General features: G+C 40.9%; 1 protein-coding gene across 1 annotated transcript in view; it reads right to left on the reverse strand.

Annotated features, from left to right (window-relative positions):
• LOC115579024 (uncharacterized) overlaps window positions 1-25,805 on the reverse strand; it is a 27,522-nt gene extending 1,717 nt beyond the window's left edge. Inside the window, exons 1-46 of the mRNA XM_030412465.1 lie at window positions 25,685-25,805; window positions 24,313-24,411; window positions 23,750-23,909; window positions 23,477-23,669; window positions 22,760-22,828; window positions 20,763-22,623; window positions 20,577-20,669; window positions 20,201-20,332; window positions 19,943-20,099; window positions 19,446-19,638; window positions 18,039-18,110; window positions 15,222-17,130; window positions 14,852-14,986; window positions 13,132-14,562; window positions 12,752-12,822; window positions 12,362-12,517; window positions 11,758-11,918; window positions 11,479-11,638; window positions 11,173-11,367; window positions 10,182-10,335; window positions 9,760-9,821; window positions 9,398-9,630; window positions 8,952-9,096; window positions 8,586-8,789; window positions 8,292-8,442; window positions 7,927-7,997; window positions 7,621-7,713; window positions 7,258-7,490; window positions 6,992-7,172; window positions 6,636-6,830; window positions 6,197-6,347; window positions 5,935-6,050; window positions 5,092-5,229; window positions 4,827-4,977; window positions 4,566-4,738; window positions 4,172-4,307; window positions 3,505-3,624; window positions 3,330-3,367; window positions 3,030-3,147; window positions 2,805-2,911; window positions 2,096-2,210; window positions 1,419-1,735; window positions 1,193-1,334; window positions 745-896; window positions 457-571; window positions 125-373 (exon numbers count right to left, since the gene is read on the reverse strand). Of these exons, the coding sequence (XP_030268325.1) occupies window positions 125-373; window positions 457-571; window positions 745-896; window positions 1,193-1,334; window positions 1,419-1,735; window positions 2,096-2,210; window positions 2,805-2,911; window positions 3,030-3,147; window positions 3,330-3,367; window positions 3,505-3,624; window positions 4,172-4,307; window positions 4,566-4,738; window positions 4,827-4,977; window positions 5,092-5,229; window positions 5,935-6,050; window positions 6,197-6,347; window positions 6,636-6,830; window positions 6,992-7,172; window positions 7,258-7,490; window positions 7,621-7,713; window positions 7,927-7,997; window positions 8,292-8,442; window positions 8,586-8,789; window positions 8,952-9,096; window positions 9,398-9,630; window positions 9,760-9,821; window positions 10,182-10,335; window positions 11,173-11,367; window positions 11,479-11,638; window positions 11,758-11,918; window positions 12,362-12,517; window positions 12,752-12,822; window positions 13,132-14,562; window positions 14,852-14,986; window positions 15,222-17,130; window positions 18,039-18,110; window positions 19,446-19,638; window positions 19,943-20,099; window positions 20,201-20,332; window positions 20,577-20,669; window positions 20,763-22,623; window positions 22,760-22,828; window positions 23,477-23,669; window positions 23,750-23,909; window positions 24,313-24,406 (11,302 nt within the window). The 5' untranslated portion in view covers window positions 24,407-24,411; window positions 25,685-25,805. The remainder of the gene's footprint in view (window positions 1-124; window positions 374-456; window positions 572-744; window positions 897-1,192; window positions 1,335-1,418; window positions 1,736-2,095; window positions 2,211-2,804; window positions 2,912-3,029; window positions 3,148-3,329; window positions 3,368-3,504; window positions 3,625-4,171; window positions 4,308-4,565; window positions 4,739-4,826; window positions 4,978-5,091; window positions 5,230-5,934; window positions 6,051-6,196; window positions 6,348-6,635; window positions 6,831-6,991; window positions 7,173-7,257; window positions 7,491-7,620; window positions 7,714-7,926; window positions 7,998-8,291; window positions 8,443-8,585; window positions 8,790-8,951; window positions 9,097-9,397; window positions 9,631-9,759; window positions 9,822-10,181; window positions 10,336-11,172; window positions 11,368-11,478; window positions 11,639-11,757; window positions 11,919-12,361; window positions 12,518-12,751; window positions 12,823-13,131; window positions 14,563-14,851; window positions 14,987-15,221; window positions 17,131-18,038; window positions 18,111-19,445; window positions 19,639-19,942; window positions 20,100-20,200; window positions 20,333-20,576; window positions 20,670-20,762; window positions 22,624-22,759; window positions 22,829-23,476; window positions 23,670-23,749; window positions 23,910-24,312; window positions 24,412-25,684) is intronic.
• Window positions 25,806-26,945: the final 1,140 nt, after the last annotated feature.

A 26,945-nucleotide genomic window follows, 5' to 3' on the forward strand; every position in this document is an offset into this window, starting at 1 on the left:
AAAAAAGTGAAATACAACACTAACGTACAGATGTTTACACACTGTAACAAGACTTTTTTTAAAATCTAAATTCAATAATATTACAGTACAACCACTTCAGTTTGAGCCTCAGCCATATTGGTACCTGACTCTGCCTCGTAAAAGGATTTTGGCGGGTAGAAGCGCAGGAAGCTGGTCTCGGCGTTGTTCTGGTTGGTTTTGGAGCAGCGCCTGAGGTGGGAGAAGGAAAGCTGCCGGTGCTGCTTAACTGTGGTGAAGCCAAAGTACTTGCAGCTGAAGAAGAGCAAAGAGTTGAGGAGGACGATGGGGGAGTACGCCCCCAACTGTTTACAGTCCCACAGGAACTCCTCCTCCACACGGGAATAGATGAAACCTGCAGAGGAGAAGAAAGAGGCGTGTTTAAATCTGGTCAACCTGAGTTGATCCAACGCAGAAAAACAAGTCCCGATGACTCACCGCTGGCTACGGCTGCGGGTTTGAAACCTTTCAGGATCTTGTTGATCCTGACTGAGAACTTTTTGAAGATGGGGTCACTGAATATGTTCTCCAAGTGACCGTTCTCCAACAGGTGCTGCAGAGGAACAACAACAGTCAGACAAAACAACAGAAAGTGTGTGATCTTAATCAGTGTTGTACAAAATAATATAACATCGTAACATCCATTAAAAGCAGATGTTTGGAATGAGAGAGAAGAAAGTCACAGATGGTGAACTGGAAATGTGTGGACAGTGTTGCTCATCTTGCCTGCTGGATGCCGAGACAGAGGTAGAACAGGCTGTCGGGGGCGTACGGCTCTCCGTCGGGTCGTTTCACCTCAGTGATGAAACAACTGAGGCCGTCACTGAGCTCGGCCGCTGAGCAGTGATGAACGTCCTTGCTGAACGTCAAAGAAGGAGCTGATAGGAGGAGTAAGAAGAAGGATGTGTCAGCCTTGTTGTTTCTGATTCAGACAGCAGTGGAAGCCTCGTGCCATCTCATTCCTCGTGTGTTTGGGAATGAATCTGACTTTTCATATTTGAGTGTTTTTGTCTTTATTGGACAGTGAAAGGCAGACAAAAGACAAAGGTCGCAGGTCTGTATGCAGCATACACTGTAAACATTTTGGCTAGCAGAGCTCCCCGTGTAATCATAGGATAAGACCACTGAAAGTTGAATTAAAAAAACAAAAAGGAAGAAAGACAGAAAGACATACAAGAAACAAGGTCCGGGTTGGTTTGTGACTCCCTCCACTGTATCCATCTCCTCCAGGCATCAACTCCACGACGACTCTTCAGCTTGGGGTGCTCCCTTGAAGTGGCCCTCGCTGCTTTGGACGACTGCTGCAGCTTACGACCCTTGGATAGAGAGCAGAGACAAGATTACACCACAGGGCGGATGAAACAACACCCTTTAAACTCGTTCCCCAGGTGGTTTGATACCTTATTCTTTTTGTGGACTTTCCCCACAGTTTGTTGTAATAGCGGAGGGGCTGTAGCAGAGCTCGGTGAGCTGCAGGGGTCCTCTCTTATCTCCACAGCAGGAGCAGGAGCAGGAGCAGGAGCAGGAGGAGGAGCAGGAACAGGTGGAGGAGGAGGAAGAGGAGCTGGAGTTTGGAGCTCAAGTTGAGGCGCACTGGACTCGCACACTTGTGAATGCGACGGCGTTTCTTTGTGGGTGTCAGAGAACGAGTCCTCCTGGTCTCTGAAAGCGGCGTGATGATCTGCATGCTGGTCATCACTACAGTTACTCTTGTGCTCTGAAACAAATGATGAAAAGTTGAAGATAAAACAGTGCTGAGACTGAGATTTTGCACATGTTGTTTCTTTTAGAGACCAAACAAAAGTAATAAATTCAACATTTTTTTTTTTTTGCATAATCCTGCGCTTTGATGTGAGAAAAAGAGGCCTAAATTAAAATTCATTGAGCTTTTCTCTGGTGCTGTTTCGTGAAAATGATTCCAACTACGTCTTGTTTCCTCTTCTTCTGTATACTTTGGTTGAATAAACTGTGTTACTAAAGAGCTGAAACGGTTTCCTCATTAGCTTGATACATCGGTTTCCTTCCTTCCTCAAATCCAAGTTTCGTCACTTCACTTTGTTCTCATCAAACGTCTTACCTTTTGAGGTGTGAACTTCTTGTTTTTGTCCCTCTTTTGTCACCTCTCCTTCCTTCTGCCCGTCTTCTCTCTCTGGGCTGTTCGCCATCATAGGAAGAAACACAGGAACAGGCAGCTGCAGAGGAGACAGTTTGGGAAAGTCTTCAAGCTATTTTCTAACCAAATTCAAGAGTGATTTTTGGACAAAACATCTTTTTTCTTATTCAAGCACTGCAGTTAGTTAGGTATAATGATATGAAGTATATGTAATCTCGTTCAGAGGTAGGTTTATGGAGGATTAAGGTTATGAGAGTAGCTTTTATGTCTTTTACATTAAACTGAAGACATTTTAAGTCTTTTAGTGGACCTGTAGGCACCCTGATTTATTGGATCGTTCGATGGCAGACGGCAGAGAGACTTTGGTAGAGGTTACTTGCTGGACTGAACTGAGGATGTTGCTGTTATGTGTCTTAAATGGCTGGATCACAGGGCAGCCTCATGCTAGCCCCAAACTAAAGGATAATTGGGCAGATTTTGGGTCTGATTAGCCTCTCCCAACAACTGCAGGGGTGTTACCTATACGGGCTGGTCGGAGTGGATTATCTGCCCAAATGATGCTGAAGTGTGAAATTGAAAGAATTGAGTGTAAAGCCCTGATACTTGATGTGTGTCTGTGATATTAGTAAAAAATACAATGTTTTGCAAGAAGTCTCAGAGGTGTTTTATGTACCGGTATGGGAAGGCCCACAGGCTTCGGTGTGTACTGGCTGTACATGTTCATAGGCACAGGAACGAACACCGGCACCGGGACCGGCAGGACTGTTGGTCCACTTTTGTCTGCATAAAACAGACAAAACAAACAACACAACATCAAAACTCTCAATTCTGAAAAGATGTTGTGTGTAGAATAAGGTAATTTGACTGGGCATTTAACAATCCTGGAAGTGAAGTTTACCCGTCTGTGCTCCCTTATCAACGGTCTGTGTTGTACAGGAGACGCCTTTGTTGTGGACCAACGGCGTGCAGAGCGTGGACTTGTTCTTCAGCTCGTTGGGGACGGTTTGAACACTGGCCTGGGAGCAGACAAATAAAGGCAACATCTTCAACAACAACAACAACAACAACAGCAATAATTCAAACTTCAAGAAAATGTTCTTCATACTGTAGGTTTTAAATTCTCCCACATCTATCTTGGCTAATTGAAGTTTTGTTTGGTAGTGATGCACACATCATTTTGTTTTTGGAGTTAACTTACATGTCCAACAACCTTCGTCTGAATGTCAGAGACAGGAACTGTGAAGGGACGACAGAGTTTGAATCAGAAAAACAAATAACTGAACGAAGCATATGAAGCGATTTTTTATAATTAATAGCATTTCTACAGTGCATACATAATGTGTGTGTGTGTGTGTGTGTGTGTGAGGATGTACCCTGTTGTGCAGAGCTAGCAGAGGCCCTGTGCTGCCTCGCCAAAGCGCCAGCGAGCGAGATGACGTTAGCGATGACAGGGGAGGACTCCACCGTGCCCACAGGTCTGGAAGGTGAAGAGACTGTCGGCAGGAGACAAAGAGGAGTGAGCAGAGGCTGTAAATCATTTATCTCATAACATTTTTTACGGTTAATATAAATGTCAAGTCATACTCGAGGTCCTCAGGTGGATCCAGTCCCCTTAAAAAAACAATGACCAGGTCAATCTCAGACAGATCTCTCAAGCAGGTCTAGATCACAGTTAATATCAACTGCAACATGTATCATGTCTGTGTGAAATGACTGATGCACGAAAACACCAGCATGCAGAAGTCAGGCAATAAAAACACAACTAATCAACTAGAACGTGGCCTTGTTGTGTTAGAGAGTATGCCTATTATAACCCCTGACGCAATCGATTTAGTACTTAACGTACTTTGGATTTCTACTATGCACAATCAAATATTTACAAAAATCACTGCTGATGATATAAAACATTAGATACTTTGTCTTTAAACTGTTTTCAGTTCAGTAACTGTTAAAAAAGAATGACCACTTTCTGTTTCATTTAGGGTTTTGTGCAGCGTCCCAGCTGTCCAGGAATCAGGTTAATACAACAGTGAAACACACCTGTGTTGACCATCTGGACCTTTTTGTTGCAGAAATGCAGGAGACACTTCAGGTCACAGAAGTGTTTGACCTCTCCCAGGATGGGAAGACTCTGCCTCAGCTTCCCTTCATGACCGCAGGTGTCACACTTTGCAACCTGAGAGAATGCAGAGTGTAAATGTCAGTCCGTACAGAGCACTTTGTCCTCATTGTCACTTTGGTATTTTAATGAGGAATTTAACAACTTCTTCATTTCGGTTTGCTCAAATTAAGGTAGGGCTGGAACTAAAAATGTAATTCTTTATTGGTTTATTTCCTGATTACTGTCTAAATTAATCATTTGCTCTACATGATGTAAGAATATTTGGAAATGCCTGTTACTATTTCCCAGAGACGCTGAGGCACCTGTACTTACATGGCAGAAGAGCATTTTGTAATTTGCGCTGCAGTCTTCGGAGCAGAACTCCTCTTCAGTGCCTTTATACTGGGCAGTCACCACTGTCTTGGAGATGGAGAGGCAGTAAGCACAAGAGTGACAATACTCCCCCCACTTCTCCTTTAGCTCGTGGTGATAGAGCATCCTGCAACCTGGGAGGAAAGAAAGGGGAGGATCAGGGTTGTACATGATTTTTTATCCTGAAGTATCTGTCTGTCTATCCATTCATCTTCCTCTTACCGTCACTGCAGAAGTAGCAGTCTTTGTTGTCGACCTTCTTGACGTCTTTGATGATCCTCTCATTCTTACAGTACTCACATTTGCCCATGATGTTGTTGACTCTCTTAAACTCTTCAGAACAGGCCAGACTACACACAAAATTCATTTTGCCCTGCGCACAAACACACAAATATATTCACACCGATGTCAGAGTGTAGGTTAACATTTTCTGGAGATGCATTGATACCATTTTTCCATCTTTCTTAAAATGACAGATCCAACACACCTTTTTCTGGACGACTTCTGGTGTAGTTTTTAAAATGCGCCGACACTGGGCACAAAGCAGTTTCTCCGGTGGTTTGTGGAAATCACACTGTGGTTGGTCTGAGGCTGCTGGCGGGTTGGTGTCAACATTCTGGGTCTCCTGTGGCAAAAAGAGCAAAAAATGTGCCAAGGTTTCATTGACGGATGTGGTATCAGGTGTGAAAGAATAAACAGACCATGTATGACGAAGGAACTTGTAAAAACCAGTGCAAAGGTTTTTGGCTGGCAGCATTAGTCTCTGGTTCTAGCTTCCTAAACGTGAATATTTTCTGGTTTCTTTACTCCTCTATGAAAGTGATTTGAATGTCTTGGTTGACGTCAACACCATTTATTGTAGCCTAACATTCATCCATTGGTATTCACTCATCCCTTAAAGGTTCACCAGATGAATGGAGCCGATCCCAGCTGATAAGTCTACTGTTGATAATGGGCTTCAATTTAATGTAAGCAGTAGTGATTTAATAAAAACAACAGCATGTTCATCATCTATTTCCATTCTTTCTCTGTAAGTCCTTTAGACCACAAGCCTTTATTTTGCTTTATCGTACCTTGAGTTCCACAGATGGGTAACATGAAAACATGAAAATCAAACCAACTAAAAGAAGGACAATAATCTTCATCTTTTAATTCTGTATAAACTAGTCTGCCTCTGAATTTCAGCCACAAGCTCATTGGACCAGCAGAGAACTGTGGTTTCTTGAAAATGTTACTCAAACAGGAACTCAGCTACTTCTTACACGACTTCTGGTTACTTAATCAAATAAATAAGAGTTTTGAACACTATAGTATCTGTAGGTTGTATTACCTTGAAAGTCATGGCACAGGTTAGAGTGCAGAAGTTTCTGATGGAGGCGTCTGACATGGCGAGGTGGCAGGCCGGCACTGTGGTCTTACCACAGTGGTCACAATCCAACGGAAGACCTGTAGAGAAAAAGAGATTGACAAATGAGTGAGGAAATTAATAATATCACACGTACTGTATCAACTTAAGTCTCAAAGAGGCATCACCTTCATACAGCTGGAACTTCAATATAGACAGAGAGAGAAAAATAACTACAGTCCAATACCTGACGCACTGACAGCCTGGATCTTGGATGCCATCACACAGCTGGTGGTACAGAACAGCTCCACCTCATTCTCACTGTTTTCATTTTCAACCATGTCTGTCATTAAACGGGCGGTGCAGCACATGGCACACGGCTGCTGTGTTTGGGTTTTCTGCAAAGTCATAAAACAGTACACAGAGAATATTAAGCCCAGGCATGGATATTATATCACAAGAGAAGAAGCAGAGCAGAATATGATAACAATGAGTTTTTGTAAAGATAAACGACTTTTTTCTTTTTTTTGTATTCTCACAGTATTCTTTTTATTTAGTTAATAGAACTTTATCGCTGCCTTTTACTTAAACAAATCTGTTTCATTTAGATAAAATTAAGCAACCAACTAGATGCTGTTTCCAGCCCTTAAAACAATTTTTTGCGAGATATTTTAATATTTCTTTACCTTTCTGAATTGAGCCAGACACTCTGCACTGCAGAGTTTTTTGCTGCCATCTTTCATCTTGAGCACCACAGGTGTGTTGCAGTGGGAGCCACAGTTCACACAAACCAACAGGTTGTTCATGTTGCAGAAGCGCAGAAAACAGGGGTCACTGCAGAGCTTGTGGACGACGTCCAGATGTATGATTTCATGTCTGCTCTGCAGGAGGATAAACAAAAGACGGTGTGTGATCCATTATTCACATAAACCTGGGGGCTCATTATAGAAACTTCCCAGAATAATGTTTCCTAACTACATTTAGGAAAAAAAAACTTATGTAGGCTACAATAAAGAAAAAAATGTGTTCCCTTGTCTCTTACAATGCAATATCTGCTGCACACGCTGCATTGAGACCGTGACGCGACTGGCTTGATGTGTATTTTGGCGGACGTGATTCTCTTGTAGTTGAACGAGGACAGGCAGGCCTGGCTGCAGAAATCCTTCATCGTCTCCTCAGTATCCACCGGGGCCTGCAGGACACCCTGAGGTTTTGTTATCGCCCTGAGAGAAGGAGGAGGGATGAGATCAGCTCAATGTATGCAATATTTAAAAATAAAAAATATGTACAATCAGCTGTATGACTCACTGAAGGCAGAAGTGGCAGGTGTTCTTAGCTTGTTTCATTTGGTAAAAATTCAAAAGGCAGGGAGATGAGCAGAAGATTTCTGCATGGCTCTTCCTCTGATAAACGGTTTCTCCGTCCACCAGCGCATTTTTGCAGTTGGAGCAAGACGCAGTGAAATCCATCTTGGTCTCAGTGGCCACTGTGGATGTGTTTTGTTCCGTGAAGGAGAAGACTGAACCGATCTTCAAGTCCTCCTGTCAAAACCAGAAAAAGCGTGGGGATGCAGTAACAGCATGTCTGTTGTGCGTCTACTCCTGTTTGACTCATCAATATCAGTGACGACAGCATCTTCTCTCATCCTATGAACCGTATCGTGTGTCCTACCTTCGCCACTTTAGGCTCGTCCTTGATGTCCTCTGCTGATATGGAGAAAGAAAAATATTCTTTGTACTCTTCATCAATGGGCTCTTCTTTTATCTTGAGGAGTGAACAGAGTGACCGAGTTAGTTGTATTACAGAGAAGTCGGTGCAGATCATTGTTATCACTTACTTTCTAACATTCACACACTGAAACTCACCTTCAAGTGATATTACTCATCAGACAGTAAATCAGTAACACTGATATACAGAAATGTGGTTTCATGTCAGGCCTTGAACCTGCATATTATAATTATCACACATAATACTCACAGAGCCCAGATTTGGTAGTGATGGCTTCACTTCTTTAATGTCTTTTTCATCCAGAGGTGGGCTGTTCCTTTCTATAAAAGACGTAGTAAAAATGAGTCAAATTATGATTTAAAGAGAATGTTTTTCTTTAGCTAAAGATGCAAGAAACATAAAGTCAGAGTAGATGGTATAAACTATCTATGCACAAAGATCATTACTGAGCAAGGTAAGCAGCCAAATGCAACCAATTCTGTCTTTTGATTGTAAACTGCCGTCACAGCTCAAACATTATTCTGTATTTCAGTTTAAAAGTATCGTAGCGATATAAATAAAAGCAGTGAAGAGAGACAAGGTGTTACAGGAGGGAAGAGATTTGATTGTGGTACCTGAAACAGTGACAGACTGAGCCTTGTGCACCATCATACATCTGTTGCTACAGAAGAAGTCCAAACTCCCCTCGTCATTTATATTTTCAACCATGTCCGACATCTGATGGGATGTTTGGCACATGGGGCACAGCTGAGGGGTCTCAATGTTCTGTAAAGTCATAAAAAAGACAGGAAAATGCATGATGTGCAGTTTAATATCGAAACATCTTTCAATACCAGCACGTATCTCAAAACCGCTGGTTGCATTTTTCGAATGAAGTAACCATGAATGAAAACGTCCGATTTCCACACCTCTTTGACTTTGACCAGACATTCCTCACTGCAGATGGTTTTACCGCCGTCCTCCCTCTTCAGCTCCAGAGGTTTGTTGATAAAGACGGAGGTGCAGATGTCACAGGTGAACACAGGGAAGTTCTTGACTCTGTGGTAGTCGATGAAGCAGGTGTCGCTGCACACTCTAAGCATCAAGCCATCAAGGCTCTGCCTGACTTTGCACTGAGGATGACAAGAGAGGATGTGCATGTCACTGCAGGCTAAACTTTGTAAACAGAGGACAAAAAATATAAAATTTTCACATGTCTTTAATGTTGAAAATCATTGTGCAATGAGGTCAAATAAAGGTTTAAAACAAAAGTTTACTTTTTTTTTGTTACTTACAAAGGCAAGTCTGCTGCACATCCTACACCTCATAGTGTTCCTCTTGGAGTTGACAGAGGTGAGGCAGGTGTTGCTGCACAATTCCCTTACAGTTCCTGAATCATCCACCGGAGCCAGGATCATGTTGTGAGGTCGCATTATCACCCTGAGGGAGTGAGATCACGATGACATTCTGTCAGGTGCATTGTGGGGGCTAAAAACCTGTTTTTAAAAGGATCGGTTTGCCTGCAATACTTCAGTCTCCTAGATCTAAGGCAGCGTGTGCTAGCTGATGACGAGGGATGAGTATCTGCAAGTATATCCATAATTGGAAAGTGTGAGATTTCAAACAAAAATATATATTTTTCCCAGATGAAACTTGTAAAACTATGTGATCTATAACTGATACTCATTTCCTCCTAGTACTTGCTCAATCCTACTAATCACAATACTGGTTTTTGACTTACTGAAGGCAGTTGTAGCAACTTTTGGTGCCTAATTTGTTGTTGGGATGCCTTTCAGAGAGGCAAGAGGCTGAGCAATAAACCTCTGGTGAGCTCTTCGCCTGGTAAATCGTCTGTCCTTTCGGCAGTTCTTTCCCACAGAGGCAACAAACAACGGACGAGTCTGCAATGATGATCGTTGGTGTGCCCGACTCAGCAGCTGGAGATGCAACATTTCTGTTTACAGTGGAGTCCTCCTGTCAGATGATGCACAGTTACACTACAGTGGTTAGAAGCTCCACATTTTTAGAATTTTACCAAATGCAAAGAACCTCTCTCTCAGATTTTCGTACAATACAGTAATGTACTGTATGAAACATACTCACAGCGGTCAATTTCTCTTTCAATTTCATGCTTTTTTTCTTCTTGTGAGCTGAGCATTCTTTCCCTGAGAGTAATAAACAGAAACAAGTGTAACATAATAATGTAGCTGTTAGCAGACACAAGGTCATTTGAAATGTTTATTAATGTACAGTATGGGTCAACAACTCTAACTTCTCCTGTTTAACTTTTAAGTTAACTTAAACACTGCACAGTGGTAAGTAATACCAATGTGCTATATTTTAGAGAGTCTGTTAAGCCTTAAAATCCACATATATATGGCTCAATCTAGACTTCCTGCATCATCCCCCCAAAAAGTCCTTTGTGTCTTTTAACGCTAAGTTATCATTGATCTCAATTCCTGCTAAAGACACTGAAGAGGAGGACGAGTATCAAGAAAAAAACGAAGCTATCTCGTCTCTCTTACCATGAAGCTTGTATTCAACTGCGAGTCTGTATGACGTCGCACAGCTGCGAGTGCAGAAGAGCTCCACAATGTTCTCACTGCTTTTGTCATGAACCATGTCTGAACATGGTTGAGAAATGTGGCAGGTGGTGCACCGACAGGGCGTGTCTTTATTCTGCACATCAATAGAAAAAAAAGCGTAGAAAATGTAATTATCTCATTCACAAAAACTTAAGATCAGTGAGGACTCATCTCAGTGCCTTGCATTGTGACCATTAGTTCCAATTAAGGGGAATCTTGATGATATTTTTTTCTTTCAGGATTAGACTGTTGGTAATGCTTTTGCCTTTTTTTAACATCAATGGATGAGGCTGCTAATACTTTTGTTATTTTCAACAATACCTATTAAAAAAACAAAAACAAACCAAAAATGTATTTATCTCACTAGCAAGCAATTCTTGTGTAGTCCCAGCCTAATAAAAAACAGATGCACCACACAGTTCTACATGATAAGATGTTCCTTCATTACAATGAATGCAGCCAGTGTACTGTATTTTGAGGCAGTGCCACAGGCAAATTAAAGTCCTTCATTTATGCTGATTAATTTTGGTTCCATGATTATAAAAAACTTGAACTAAGTCTCAGGAAGGGAACTTTTTCTGGGAGCAGATTTTCTTTGTCAAGCCCGGGAGAGGAGGCAGAATGTTTTGTTTAAGACCAAGCTGCAAAATAATTTAGAATTTTGTGATGAAATTAACTCGTTGACCGCTGCAATTGTTTTGACACTATTGGTGCCTTGAAAACTAATGAGGGTCAAAACTTAAAATCAATCAATCAGTTAATCAATTGTGACACATTCTTTCATCTCAGAAGAGGTCGGTGACAGGCTGACACTATTGCACAAGCTCGAGGGAGAGAGTCCGTTACAAAATCACCCTCACTGTTGATATAACTGGAATCACACTGTCTTTCTCAATCAGAGCGACCATAGTACGTTTTGATATTTCAGCACCTCAATGAACTTGTCCAGACACGTGCCACTGCAGATGGTTATGGTCTCCTCCTCCAGCTTCAGCTTTAGTGGTTTTTTGGTGCAGGTGGTGCTGCAGTTCTCACAGATGTCCGTGTTGTCCCTACGGAAGTCGTCAAAGCAGGAGCCGCTGCAAAACTTGTAGACAACTTCGTACAGTGTGAACTCACATGTGATCTGCAGAGAATAATGATAAAGGCTCAGTGAGTACAACAAAGAATTTAAAGTTAAAATCAGCAGTTTTGCTGACAATTATTCCAAGTTGCAGGAAACAACGCTTTTGCTTACAGTGCAGGACTTGGAGCACTTGCTGCAGACCGATGGTGACGTTTGGCTGGACTCAGGTTTGGATTTAAAAGAGCACAAACAGGTCACACTGCAGAAGTCCTTCATCGTTCCCTTAGTGTCCACTGCAGCCATGATGAGGTCCTGAAGCTGCGATATCGTCCTGACAGAACAAGCAGGTGAGATGATAAACAGTTTGTTACACTATCAGCTTTTGACACAAAGACAATGTTTACTCAGATGGATATGATGACATAATCAAGATAGTTTTCACAGACTCACTTTTGACAGTAATGGCAGGTCTTGGCGGCTGGTTTGTTGATGGGAAATATTTCAAACAGGCAGTTTTTGGAGCAGAAGACGTCTGTGAATCCTTTCTTCTGGAAAGCCGTTTGACCCTTCATCATGCTTTTCTTACAGCGCGAGCAGGTCATCTGAATGGTCTGATATGCAAGAGAAACAAAGAACATGTAATATTTGATTTGAACTTGTCTGTGTAAATTCTTTAGTTATTATGTTTGTTTTGGCACCTAAATAATTGAAGATGGTGTATTCTTAGAGGCTGAATAATTAAGAATGATAAATATTTTAAAAAATTAAACATGTGAGAAATATGAAATTGCAGATAAATATTTTATTTTTTTTCTGCAGTGTGCAGAAGAAATAATGCAACAATCGACCTCCTCATACCAGCTCTCAATGAGAAACGTGTATTCATTCAGATTTGTGATGGTAAGGTCTCAACTCAGATGATTTTATTAAAACAAATTCCTTTATAGTGATTCATTTTTAAATTATCTTTCACATTTAAAGTGACTAAATACTCTTATAAATGCTATGACCACCTGATATATCATTTCAACTCAGAAGAAGCGTGTGTCCTTACCTTTGCATCGCTCGGCTTCGTCTTGTCTTCTGTGTTTGTGAACGTTGTTGGACTCTGGTTGTTTGCAACACGCACGGGCTGATCTTTCAGTGGCTGCTTGACAGAGTTAGCCGCAGATGATAACCTGGAAATGTGAGCTGGATCCTTCAACTTCGCCTGGAACAAGACGGCAAATCAGCAAATGATTAAACTTTATGTTAAATTGGAAAACCAAGTTTTGTTTTATGTTTTTGTCATTTATCATCTAAAGTATAAAGAAAAAAAAATCTGAGAATGGTCACATCAGCCACTGAACCACAGAACAGCGATGTGGTTGCCAAACGTGTATCTATAAAGAGAGCTGGGAACTTTATTATAATATGAAAATGTGGAGAGAAATTAGATACTCACAATGTCCAGTTTTGGGATCAATATCTTCACCTCTTTCATGCTGGCCACCACAGCTAGTAATTTGTTCTTGTCTATAAATAATCAAATCAAATATGGGTGTTAAACAAAGTTCTTGTTATACTTCTAAAAATAAACTAATATACTATTGGATGGATTGCCATGAATGTTGCTTCAGACTCTTGAGATCCCATGAGGAGAAAATTCTGTTGACTTTGGTGATACTCTGACTTTTCCTCTAGTGACACTCAAAAGTCAAAATCTAAAGTTATTCTCTGACATAGCTTGATATCTACTGGATTGGAACATGCTTTTGTACAGACACTCACATATGTGTCCTATTGGTTTTTTTGTCTCCTCTAGAGACACCAGTAGAATTTCACCTGTATTTAAAGTGGCACAGGAACGTCTGCTCCCCCTATTTTGTTCTGCTCCTTTCTTTGGATGATCTTCAAGGTCTGCAACAGTGCTGTGATACTCAGGTGAGCTGTCGGTCTTTTTGGCATCACTGCTGTCATTGTCCTGCTTGGTCTCATCTACTACATCCTGGTCACTTGTGTTGACATCTCCAACATATTCCTCGTTTCTGATGTCCTCATCACTGTCAAAGTTCATGTCAAAGTCTACATTCATGTCTTCATCGTCATCACTGAAAGACATCTTTGTTACACTGTCATTGCTATGAGACCATGTTTTATCAGGCTTGTCCTCTGACCAGTCATTCTTCTCAGTGCTTACATCCTTCAACTCAGATGCAGCATTTTCCCTCTCCTGCTTCCTGGGCCTGCCTCTGCCACGCTTCTTCAAAGAACCATCGGAAACGGGACTGGATAAGTATCTAGAAAAGTTACTGGGTTCTTTAGTCGTTGAAAGGGAATCTTTTGAGGAGGAAAGACCTGACAGAAACGAAGAGCTGCAGCTATTTTCACTCTCCTGTTTCCTGGGCCTGCCTCTGCCACGTTTCTTCAGTGAGGAACCGGAGACGGGACTGGGAGAATATCTGGAACATTTGCTGGGTTGTTCAGTAGTTGAAAAGGAGTCAGAGTCCATGTCAAAGTCTACATTCATGTCTTCATCGTCATCACTGAAAGACACCTTTGTAGCATTGTCATTGCTATGAGACAATGTTTTCTCAGCTGTGTTCACATCATAGCTCTCACACTTGTCCTCTGACCAGTCATTCTTCTCAGTGCTCACATCCTTCAACTCAGATGCCGCATTTTCACTCTCCTGCTTCCTGGGCCTGCCTCTGCCACGCTTCTTCAAAGAACCATCGGAAACGGGACTGGATGAATTTCTAGAACAGTTGCTGGGTTCTTTAGTTGTTGAAAGGGAACCTTTTGAGGAGGAAAGACCTGACGGAAGCAAAGAGCTGCAGCTATTTTCACTCTCCTGTCTCCTGGGCCTGCCTCTACCGCGTTTCTTCAGTGAGGGACCGGAGATGGGACTGGGAGAATATCTGGAACATTTGCTGGGTTGTTCAGTAGTTGGAGAGGAATCAAAGTCCATGTCAAAGTCTACATTCATGTCTTCATCATCATCACTGAAAGACATCTTTGTTGCATTCTCATTGCTACGAGACAGTGTTTTCTCAGGTGTGTTCACATCATAGCTCTCAGGTGTTTCCTCTGGCCAGTCATTCTTCTCAGTGCTCACATTCTTCAACTCAGATGCCGCATTTTCCCTCTCCTGCTTCCTGGGCCTGCCTCTGCCACGCTTCTTCAGAGAATAACCGGAAAAGGGACTGGGAGAATATCTGGAACATTTGCTGGGTTTTTTTGTTGTTGAACAGGACGCTTTTGAGGAGAAAAGACCTGAAGGAGACACAGAGGTACAGCAAGGTGAGAAGATTATAGACAATTTCCTCTTTTACTCCTTATCTGAGTTACATTCAACTAAAGACATTTCCTGTCTATTTGTGTTAAAGGGTTTCTTTTAAATACAAACTAAATCTCAGACCACCGTAGGATCACCTGACTCCAATGACTTTCAAGCTTCCTAACCAACTCTTATTAACGATTTACACCGTCTCCAGACTCCTGCACCCCTAAAAAAATACTAAATACAGATCACTGGATATTTGGAGTCTGTGCATCAACATACCGCTCAGCTGTAAGGAACTTCCTGATTCATCATTGTCGGCCCCAGCATCACAGTTGTCGTTTTCAACATCAGATTCATCGTTTTCAGCGTCACATTTTTCAGGATTTTCCTGCTCCATATTTGGCTCCAGTTCATCTTCAAAGAAAACAAGATATATATACACATCTGTAGTACCAATTGTGACATTGACACAATAATTATCATACCACATGGTAATAATATTGTTTGGCAGGTTAGACATTCTTTAAAAAGGTACCATGTGGAATTTTTGTGCTGCCACAGAATTAACAAAAAACTAATCAAAGTCCCTTGTAGTAGCTTTAAAAGGAAACTCCACAGAGCACCTTTAAGTAATGAACTGGACACATACCTGCAATCTCAATTTCCTCGAGGGATTTTCCTTCAAATCTTTCAAGAGATCCACTCTCCATTGCTGTCAGTAGCTCTGAGATTTTTGCAATGTCGACAGCGGCCTCAGGCGTCTGATAGTACTCTCTGTCGGTTCGGATGTCGCGGCCCAGCAGTTTGGCTAGCTGATCAAGCTCTTCATTCGTGAGGCTGAGAATCTGGAAAAATCTTGCAATGTGCTTACGAAAACACACAGACCTGAGGTTCACTCTGTTCTTCGCGCCACACCGACCTACAAACATGTTTAAGCACACATGTCCTTGGTAGAAGCTCATCCACGTGGCAGCAGGTTTTGCAAACAGGAACACATTTTTTTCATGTACACCACATGCGTCTCTCTTACTCACAAGCAGTGTCAAAGCATCGAGCAGCTTGGGGGTCAATGTAACAGCAACTTTTTTGCCCTTGTTGTTCCTGACATTGATCTTCACAGTGTGCTTGGAGAGAATTTGATCTAACTGTGACTGGCAAACAGCAGCGTCCGCATGAGGCTCAGTCTTATCCCTCTCATTGAATGACTTTAGTGTTACTTTTGAAACTTCTACCATGTTTTTGTTCAAGACTGACACGTGGGCGACTGTCACTCTGAGAAGCGCATGGTAGACCGGCGGACATTCGTACATCGTCAGACTTTCAACTCCAGATGCCAGCGTCTCTTCCAAGCACTGAAAGAGAAGCTGCACATCATGAATGAACAGGATGGTTGGTGTGTTGTTCGCTGTTTTTGATCGGTGGACAGAGGCCCATTCTTTCTCACACAACTTCATGAATGTCTCCACTTCTTCCATCTTCTCTTTATCGGCATCCTCTTTCAAAGCCCTGGCGTAGTTAATGGCGGCAATTTTCCTAAGCAAATTTCCCAAATGCAACCAGACACTTGGCTTGTCATTGGTCTTTGTTTCCTCATTGAAACAAGCAAGTTCTTTGGCCGCTTCGACAACTTTGCTGAAGTTCTGAGATTTGACAGCATCCGCTATGCTATTGATAGACTTGTCTCTTAATTTCAACAGGAGTCTTCCCATTAGCCTCAGACTATTTGTAAATTTACCTTGACTTTTTTTACCTTCATTCGTGTGGTAAATACACTGTGCCAGCTGCTGTATATGGGGATCATTCAAAATTACAGATGTAACTTTATCACTCTTCAGGTTCTCTATGAACTTCTTCACATCTGATGAAACTTCCTTGAGGTCTGTTGACTGTGCAGCATCAACCAAACTTAAGATTTTCCTCTGCGCAGGCGTTCGATATTTTGAGGACCTCTTTGCGGCACACCTTTGCACATGTCGCCACATGTCCTTACGATTACGCATGACTTTACAATATAGACAGAGAGCCAATGCTTTCAAATCGGTTCCCTTGCCTGGTTTTCTTCTATTCACTTTCAGTTTTCCGCGGCGAGTCCTCAAAACTTCTTCATTGTGTTGGAAATTTCCTCTGTTTCGTAACTCATTCAACATCGTAGTTCTCTCCTTGGTGTGTAACGGCAGGCCAAACACTGCAGCTATTTCAGGCACTTCATTTCTATGAGTGAAAAGGTGACGAGCAATTTTCTTTAGACCTTTCCCGCACACGTAACAAAAATTTTTGTTGGTGCAGGTAGGACCTTCAGGCTCGTCATCAGAGGTAAAACTTTCAGGGTTGTCATTAGCCTCGTCCACCACCTGCTTGATGCTTGAAGCTTTGGCGGCTTTTTGCACAAGGCGCTGCTGTTTAGAAGAATCTGGATCTGGACTGTTCTTCTTCAATTTTGGACTCTTCTGGTTATTGTTGCTGGTTAAACTGTCATCACTACCTGGTTCTTCATCAGGTACGTACTCGTCATCAAAGCATGATTCATCAGAACTGGTGGCTTCTGCTGAGTCCTCAACCTGGAATTATGAACAAGTAATTTCATGAAACACAAAACAACAAGAATCTCATATTTGTCAGTCTGTAGAATCTACTATGTTCTGCTTTAGCTCGCGTCTCTTTATGGCATGCTTCCTGAAGACCCAGTCTGCTCTGATTGGTCAGCTCACACACGCCTGAGCAAACTCCGCTTTAAAGTGAGACTCTCGCCAAAAAAGCAACCAAGGCTTTATTTGTGATTGAATATGAATCAAACCTTTGTGTAAATGCATAACTACGGCGAAAGAGGCACTTTTAAGATTTACCGTAGTTTCGTTTTTGGGCAAGCTAATTTTCAATGGGGTGCAGGGGCACTTTTATGCTTGCATCAAAATAGTTATTTCTAAAACACTAAGAAGGCTCAACACAACATGACACTTTGCTCATAGTATCACCAGGGTCTCTACACATGAACATGAACATTGAGAACATTGTTTGTGTACACAGAGTTTACTAAAAAGGTTATTGGACAACTCACGTTAGCAGTAGCATCTCTGGCGCGCTGCCATCATGGCAGACAAAAAGGGTCGATCCCCGAGTGCAATCTAACAGGTAGGAGGTCCACCATTCCTCTCCTGCCTGTTAGGTCGCACTCTATTGTCTGCCATGATGGTTCAAAAACTTTATTTTTAGTAAACTCTGTGTACACAAACAATGTTCTCAATGCTCATGTTCATGTGTAGAAACCCTGGTGATACTACGAGCAAAGTTTCATGTTTTCCCATTGAAAATTAGCTTGCCTGAAAATGAAACTACGGTAAACCTTAAAAGTGCCTCTTTTGTCGTAATTATGCATTTACACGAAGGTTTGACTCATATTCAATCACAAATAAAGCCTCAGTTGCTTTTTGGCGGGAGTTTCCCCATACTTTACATTTACAATACTTACACGTTCATCCTCTGATGAAGATGCAGCAGCACTTGGGTCCATCTGTGATGTTTTCAGGTCCTCGCCAGATTTCTGTAAATATTAAGAGGAAGGAAAAGTCATGAAGAAATGACCGAGTTGCAATGTTCCCTCTAAGCTGTGCGCTTGCGCAATCGGGCACTGCTCCCGCAAATCTTTGCAGCACATAAAATAAAATCCAACCCGAACTGTAAATAAGCTAGGCTGAGTTAAACTAGCTAACCCCTTACTATGGCGAAACTAATGGGCAGTGGCACATCCACTCACCAAGCCAAAGTAAAAAAGAAATGTGGTTCTTTTAAGATGTAATGGCTGTCGGAGTATGTGCGAACAGAAGAACAAGAGGTGAAACTGGGTGAGATTTTTTCTTTTACGAGTGAGAAAGGGCTGCTCTGCAAAACATGCTGCGAAGCCAAAGTAGCTACAGTTGTGCTACCTTTCAAACATCCAGTACAGTTTGTGAAAGAGGCTTTAGTTTAATGACTCATGCGACTCAAAACAGCATCCAGAAATTGTCATGAAGTCGCACATTTGGGCACATATGTGATGCGATATGATGCGCACAGAGTCAAAGCAAGAAGCAGATGGGGCCATTAACCTGGACAAAGTCTACAACCACCAATGGGAAAAATAAGGTGAAATTTAAGTCCCCGATCAGATTTGTGCTTATTCTAGTGTCATTTATTAAGAATTTCCATTTGTGGATATGGAGTGGACCTGGACCCAGAAGTGGCAGCAGTTCTCTCTGTGCACCTGGACCCTCACAGCCTCTGCCTAGAGATGGACTTCCTCTGAACGGCTGCACACTAAAATTCAGGCAGAGAAGCTGTCTAAAGTGGACCTACTTTATTGCAGAATTTTTGAAGTGTATCTTTAACTAAACAGCTGGTCACTTTTTGTTGTTTTTGCTTTATGATGGACATACTACACAGCTCATGAAAAACAAGACTTTTGTCTTTTTCACTGTAAGTGGGCCAAAATGTCATATTAAAAGTAATCTAATGGAAATTACTGATGTAATTTGATTCTTTCAGTAAGCTTTAGTATGTAGGTTATGGACAGATGTGATACTGGTGTGGCCAAAGTGTGCACGTCTGATGTTACTCACAGTGGTCCAAGGAATTCTCAGGGAGTCTATGTGTATTCTCAGACGCATTAAAAATTAGGGGGAACATTGCCGAGTTGTGCACATCTAAATCTAAACCATTAAATCCAAAACATTACATCTGGTTTGGTAATTCTGTTATACATCGTACTCTGACAAAGCTGATAATGGGTATTTATTGTTGACAACCTGTACAATCAAAATATTCTAAAGACATTCAGATTCGAGTTTGAGGTCATTATTGAAGTTATCAAAACAAGGCACATAGCAGAAAATACACCAACCGTTGACTGCAATGGGCAGGAGGAGTCCCCGTAGTTATAAGTTATCTCCTGGCCTTGAGTTATTTCCTTCACTGCAAACAGGCACAAGTGTGGCTTTCCCTCGTAAACAACTGTCTTCATTTTGCAGTTGGGTTTTATGTCATCGTTGTTCACAAGTCTACCGAGGGACCCATCATCTTCTGAAGCATCAACGCTGCAGGAAAAAAACATAGTCTGCATGAAACTTCCACCACTTTTTAGATTATCATTTTATCACACTGATTGGTGGTATTGGGTGTTTAATATTTAGCAATTATATTGGTATAAATTCACACTAATGAACGTAAACTGATGTTAAGAGTTCGAAATCTTTTTTAATGCACACTCTCAAGAAACTGATGCAGCATAAAGGAGGGTGTAGTGGTGAAAGTGAGTTTAACCTTTTCTGTTAAACATAAAACAATAAAGACCATTTAAAAAAAAAAAAAAAAAATCTGAAATATTCACAGTAAACCCACCGCCAGTTTGTTCCATTCCATGCGAAGTCAAACATATAATTGTTCAGAGCATCACCACAATTCTTTTTTCTGATTTCTTTTTGAGGGATGATTTTCCCACGATACTCGACAACGAAGGCGGATGGTTCAATTGCTTCATGGGTAAAGACACCTTTCCCTTCAAAGTAACAATAAAAAAAGTTACATTCAAGAAAGGGATCTCAGTCAGACTAACTTTTAAAATAAATGGTTAAATAGGATAATATTAAAAATATAAACCTTTAAAGGGCTCAATAAACATTTGCTCCAGGAAGGGTTTGTCTCTGGAGGCCTTTATGTGCTCCAGGGCATCTTGCTCAGGAGTTAGTTGCCTGCTCTGCTTCTCTGTGACGGCTTGTTGTTGCACAGCATCTGGAAAAAATATGAATATTAAAGCATAAAGATCACAAACATGGATCATATACATAAACCCCATGCATCCAACATATGGGATGATGATGGTAAAGATGATGCCAAGAGACTGTGGCCACAGACACGAGTTAGGAATACAAAGACTGAGAATCTCAATTATATATAAATTTAAGAAACAATGCAACAATGTTCATGATCAACTTTAGTGTCACTCTCCAAAAATAACAAATTCTTCATGACATACCACTCTGCTCAGGTACAAGCTCTGATTCTTCATTGTCAACCTTAGCATCACTGTTTCCAGGGTTACCCTGCTCCACATCTGGCTCCAATTCATCTTAAAATAATAAAGCAAGATACAGGATGATTTCATTTGTAGTTGTTATTTGTCTCTACTGAACAACTGTCAGAATAAAAGTGTTTTACGTACCCTCAATCTCCATTTGCTCCAGAGAGTTTCCTTTAAACCTTTCCAGAGAACCCTTCTCCATTGCCAGAATAAGTTTTGCGATTTTTGCGAGCTCCACAGCGGCCTCTGGCGACCTGTAATATTCCCTGTCAGCCCGGATTTTGTGGCCCAACAGCTTAGCAAGGTGATGGAGCTCATCGTTCTCCAGGTTGAGAACCTGGAAGATTCTTGCAATGTGCTTGTGAAGATGCACTGATCTGAGATGCTCTGGGTTCAATGCACGACACAGACTTGAAAAAGCTCCGATGCAGATCTCTCCGTGAAAGATACTGGTAGAATCAGAGTTTGGCTTTGCAAACAAGAAAGGATTATCCGGGTGTATGCCGCATGCTTGTCTTTTGCTCACAAGCAGCGTTATAGCGCTGACAAGATCAGAGGTCAACAAGACAGCGACGTTTTGGCCAGTTTCGTTTGGAACATTTATTTTAATGAAGCGTTTGGATAACACTCGAATGGTGTCGTCCCTCTCCTGGAATGTCTCTACTGTCATTTTTGAAACTTCAGGTGCACATTTGTTCAAGACTGATGCCTGTGCTAGTGTCACCCTGCAGAGTGCACTATAGGCCTGTGCGTTTCCATCCATCTCCAGGCTTTCAATCGCAGAAGCTGCTGTTCTTTCCAGGTACCTGTGGAAGATCTGCACGTCTCGAGTGAATGGTATAGTAGACGGGCTGTTTACTTTTTGTCCACGCAATGAAATCACGGCTGTTTTGGGGACAAGCTCACTCCATTCTTCTGCGCATAATTTCATGAATTTCTTTGTGTCTTTCATCATCTGCTCATTGCCGCCAACTCCAGCGAGGAGAATGGTGCCTATTTTTTTGAGTGAATGTCCTAATTTCAAAGCCAGACTTGGTTTGTCGTAGCTCTGCATCTTTTCGTCAAACCCTGCCATTTCTTTAACAGCCTTAACAACTTTGTAGAAGTTTTTGGGTTTGACTGCATCTTCAAAGCTGAATACTGACTTTTCTTGCAGGGCTATCAAAAGTCTTCCCATTTCTCCCAGCCTCTGTCTGATGTAATCATATCTAAATCCATACTTACGGATCAGACCAGCTGACAGCTGTAATAGAAGGTAGTCACTTTGAACTGCCTTTGCAGTCTCTTCTGGTTGCATTTTTAGTAGCATCTTCCACACAGTAGGACCAATCTCACCTAAGACTCGCCTCCTGTCATCTGTTGCAGAGTTTGCCGCTGTTTTAGAAGCACATCTGGCCACATGTCTCCATGCGTCATCACGTCTGAGCAGACATTTACAAAATAGACAGTAAATGTGTGTTTTAGCACTGATCTTCATTGTTGACTTGGTTAACGGTAGTCTTTTCATTTTCAACTTTCCACACTTCTTTTTGAAAACATCTTGATTATGTTCGTAATTTCCCCGGATCCGTAACTTATCAAGTAACTTTCTTCGTTCCTTGGAGTTTTTGGGTAATGCAACAATTTCGGCGATCTCAGGCTCTTCATCAGCGTGTGTCAAAAGATGTCTAGCAATTTTAGCATAACCTTTCCCGCAAGCATAACAATAGTTTTTACTAGTATAAGAACATTCTTTAGGCCTTCGCATTGCCTTCCTGGGAACATAGTCTCTATCCTTGTCAGATTCATCAGAGCTGAAAGCAGCCTTGTCCTCCTGCTGGCTGCGTGAAGCATCATGTCGTATCACATCTTGAGAGGAATCCAAATCTTCAAGAGAACTGTCGCTGACATCCAGCTGACTGTTGTTGTTGCCGAAACTTTCATTGTCACAAACTGGTTCACTGTCATTATCATCATCAGAGCGGGCATCTTCATAGCTAGAAGCTGCCTCTGAGTCCTCAAACTGGAAATAAGGTAAAAAACAAGAAGTTCTATTCGTGAAGAAGATGAACATACACACATACAGAAAAACATGCAATCTACAGCTCTGCCAGTATGTCATAAAAAAGACGAAGCACCAAATGTATTGTTTCACATACCTTTTCCTTCCTTGGTGTTGAATTAGCATGAAAATCTGCTCTTGAAGAACTTGAGCCATCATAGGAATCCTGAAAATGTTAAGAACAGAAAAGTAAAGTGTCAAAATTAAAATTAACCTTGTTGACAAGATGTATGAAACTTACCATTGAGGGTTACCATTAAATGAATAATAAGACTAAACTGGATAAACAGTCAGATATCTACGGAAGAGGATTAGGGCCACATGTGATTTTTTTTTTAGTTCTGACTTTAAAGTCAAAATTCTGAGAAAAAAGTCAGAATTCTGAGATTAAAGTCAGAATTCTGAGAATGAAGTCAGAATAAAGTCAGAAGTCTGCACATGTACATTCTTTTTGAGTTCTGACTTTAATCTCAGAATTCTGACTTTTTTCTCAGAATTCTGACTTTAATCTCAGAATTCTGACTTTAATCTCAGATTTCTGAGAAAAAAGTCAGAATTCTTACTTTTTTCTCAGAATTCTGACTTCAAAGTCAGAACTAAAAAAAAATTCACATGTGGCCCTAATCCTCTTCCGTAGATATGTATATGCAGGCAAAAAATAATAAAACCATTAAATTTGTAAATCTCAAGCAAACATTATGACCTTAATGCATGCATTTCAGGACTTTTAGTTTTAGTTTCAATCAGGTGCTTGTAATAAACTGACAAGTGACAGAACATTTTAAACAAAATCAAATCTATAACACAAACCTACCTTTGAGCGCCACGGATAAGAGGAATTCCCGTAGTTGTAAGTTATTTCCTCGCCTTTAGTTATTTCTTTCACTGCAAACAGGCACAAATGCGGCTTTCCATCATAATTAACTTTCTTCATTTCACAGTTGGGACTTGTGTGATCGTCATTCACAAGTCTTCCAAGCGTCTTATCCTCTTTTGAAGCATCAACGCTGCAAGCAAAATGCACTTAATGAAAATCCAGCCAGGTCTCCCTCCTAAGACAAAAGTGAACAACAAGCAGATAACTCACCACCAACGTTCTCCTTTCCATGAAAACTCAAACAAAAAATTCTTCAGAGTGTCACCGCATTTCTTCTCAGGTTTTTTGTCTTTGTCAGGAAAGGTTCTCCCCCGATATTCAACAACAAATGTGGAAGGTGCAATGGCCTTGCGGGTGAAAACTCCTCTCTCTAGAGCAAAGATTAACATGAAAACATTAGTTTAGTGTAATACTGGTTGAAGTACCACAGCTGGTGGTAACTGCCATGACCATCATTGTTATGCTTTGTCCAAACGAGTATATTTTCAGTTTAAGGGACACATTTCTTCTTGGCAAGCAAATAACACCTTTTCCCTTCATATCCATCCTGCCAAAAAGGGAATAATACATAAACCATAAAGCACCCTTTGTTTAGCTTTTGGGTCACTCTTTCACAAACAAGTTTTTGACTCATTCTCATCTAAAAAAAAATAAAAAAATACATAAAAAATACGTTCAGAAAGACTGACTACTCCAGTCTGGTGTCAAGTACTGACAGAAATCTCTTCAATATCAATACAGTTTTTTATTATTATCAGAAATGTGCTACTTACCTTTAAAAGAGTCTATATACCTTTCCTCCAGAAAGGGTTTGTCTCTACGAGCAACTATGTGCACCAGGGCATCTTGCTTAGAAGTCTTCTCCATGACAGCTGGAAAAATATCCAAAAATGCTGGATTAAGTTCGCAGGATATGAGATCTACTGAGCAGATTTCCTATATGGCAGACAATAAAAAGGTTTGGGTTCAATGTTCTTTAAGTATTTTTAAGTGTTTTAAAGCAACATTAGATTAACAGCTTCACAATCATGTTGATTATACAGTGTCTTGTAATAAAGTGAATGGTGTCTTGTTTCTGCATTATGCAACTTCAGTGAGAGGGTCAGATCACAGTGTTACATGCATGATTAATTCAACATTCAAATTTTCAACACATAACAGTTGATGAGTTGTGTTTGTAGCTAGCACCTACATGGCGCTCTGGCAAATTTGCAGACCTGGGATTGGTATTAAGGACATAGGTTTTAAAATGCTTTTCTACATAATATTGCTTTGACTGCCTTTTGTTGATTGTTGTTGAATTTAGAATGTAAATGATTGAAAAAAATTACTTTAATTCACTGATCTTAGTTGGAAATTAAGCTGAAACATCTCACTTCAGTTTAGCGGTCCTCTGAGGGCAAGTTGGACAGAAACTAGCTGGAAGTTTTCTGGAAATGTATTGAAGAAATTACCACTTTATGACTAAATTATAGGTGGAAAGTAGCAGCGTGTTAGTATACATCTTCAACACATTCTGAGGTAGTTTTAGTAGTAAATTAGGGGTAATTTCAAAGAAATGTCACACCACGTCTGGTATTTGCATTTAAGACAGTGCTGCTGCACAAAATGCAAATTTCTACATAATGCTGCTTTAGCTGATCTGTTGTTGTAGCAAAAACCAAAACGCTGTCATCTAGCATTTCTTTTTAGGAAAAGCAAAGTGTTTAACAGCTATTCAAAACTTAGCTTTACCTCTTTATTGACCGTTTTGTCAAGTGAAATCAAACACACTACTTCCTGTCTCATTAACTGTCAGTTACATCAGTAGAAGCAGTCTGTGTGTACTAAAGATACTTACTGTGTGTACAGATATGAATTTGTGTTATTTTGTGTTAAACTATGACCAAAGAATGAAGGCAGCTGTTGAGGTAGTAGCTGTCTATTGCCTGTATGTAAAATATCGCCTAACTGTGTTTATATTTGACCAGTTTTGCTCGGACGGAGTTGAATCTGACTCTTGTTTACTCTCAGTTTGTACACATGCCTTGCTAGCATGCTAACATTTACTAGTAAGCTAGTGGTGTTAGTCGCCACTTTGTGCGTGTCGGTTGAGTCAGACACATGTAGCTTAACGGACACATGTTTAAGACAGGTAACGCTTACCTTTGCTTCAGTATTCCAAGTTAGAAACGTGCAGAGTTGCAAATGTAGCCAACGCAGGTGAAGCCATCGTCCCTCTCTGTGTCCTGCATGAAAGCCATTCCTGCTCCAATTAAGACCCGCCCTCCTCTGCCTCTGATTGGCTACGATTCGATGCCTTCGTCGTACTCTTCCTCTGATTGGCTCATTCTCGTTGCCTTCGCCCTGCTTAGCCTCTGATTGGCTCACAGTGACACTCTTATCCAATCACGTTCATAGGTTAAAGAATATACAACTGATTCTCAATATTTGGACATATTGATCCTATTTTTCTTTCCCCCCTGATGGTAAAAGACATTTTTCATGGCTGTGAAGTTTTATTTTGAAAATGAGATTTAAAAAACCCCATAGGCTTAACATTGTATTTGTGATAGTTTCCATTGTGAATACTGCTGATTTTTGGAATATGCAACCATTCTGAAAAAGAACTGAATGCATCTATCATCTTTTTTCTGTCTGTCCCCTACAAACTATCAATGATGGCTTTCTGTCCCAATAAGTACACTTTCAAACAAAACAAAACTTTATTTTCATTTATTTTGTTTTTCGTTTTAATATTGTCATAAAACTCCATCATAGCAGGGGCAAAGCTTCCTGAAAATGTGACTGTCAGACACTGTCATCTTGTGTTTATCAAGAAATGAAACTCAAAGATGTGTCAAATTCATGCTGCTCAAATCAGATAAATCCTGTGATTTCTCAGCAAGGTATGCCCATATTGTATATCCCAGCAGGGAACACTTCCTGACAGCTCTCAGATACTGTTTCTCTTCTGTTTAACATGACAGGAAGCTAACACATCCACATTTCAGAATGGAATATTGGTTGAATATTGTTTTTTTTGTAAAAGTTATTAATCGTTTTTGTTAAAATGATCCATCCATCCAGACGTTCCTCTCCCCAGCAATGCTTCTCTGCTCTTCCTGGGGGTCCAGAGGTGTTTCCAGGTCAGACCAGATATGCAATCCCTCCACCTTGATCAGCTTTAAGTCAACAAGAAATTACTGCTTACTCAGTAACACATCAGTAATAATAATACTATTATAAAAATATAAACTTGCAGGTACTATTCTTCCTGGTGAGTACTTTTAATACTGCTGATCACACATCTGTACTTTTATCAGTACTGCTACTTGTATTTTCACATCGTGGTTTTATAACCTTTACTTATGTGACATGTGAGTAGTTATTCGACTGCTCATTGGGAACTGTGAAGATGTTCTTC

The sequence above is a fragment of the Sparus aurata genome, chromosome 3, assembly GCF_900880675.1.
Source record: "Sparus aurata chromosome 3, fSpaAur1.1, whole genome shotgun sequence".
Taxonomy (NCBI): domain Eukaryota; kingdom Metazoa; phylum Chordata; class Actinopteri; order Spariformes; family Sparidae; genus Sparus; species Sparus aurata.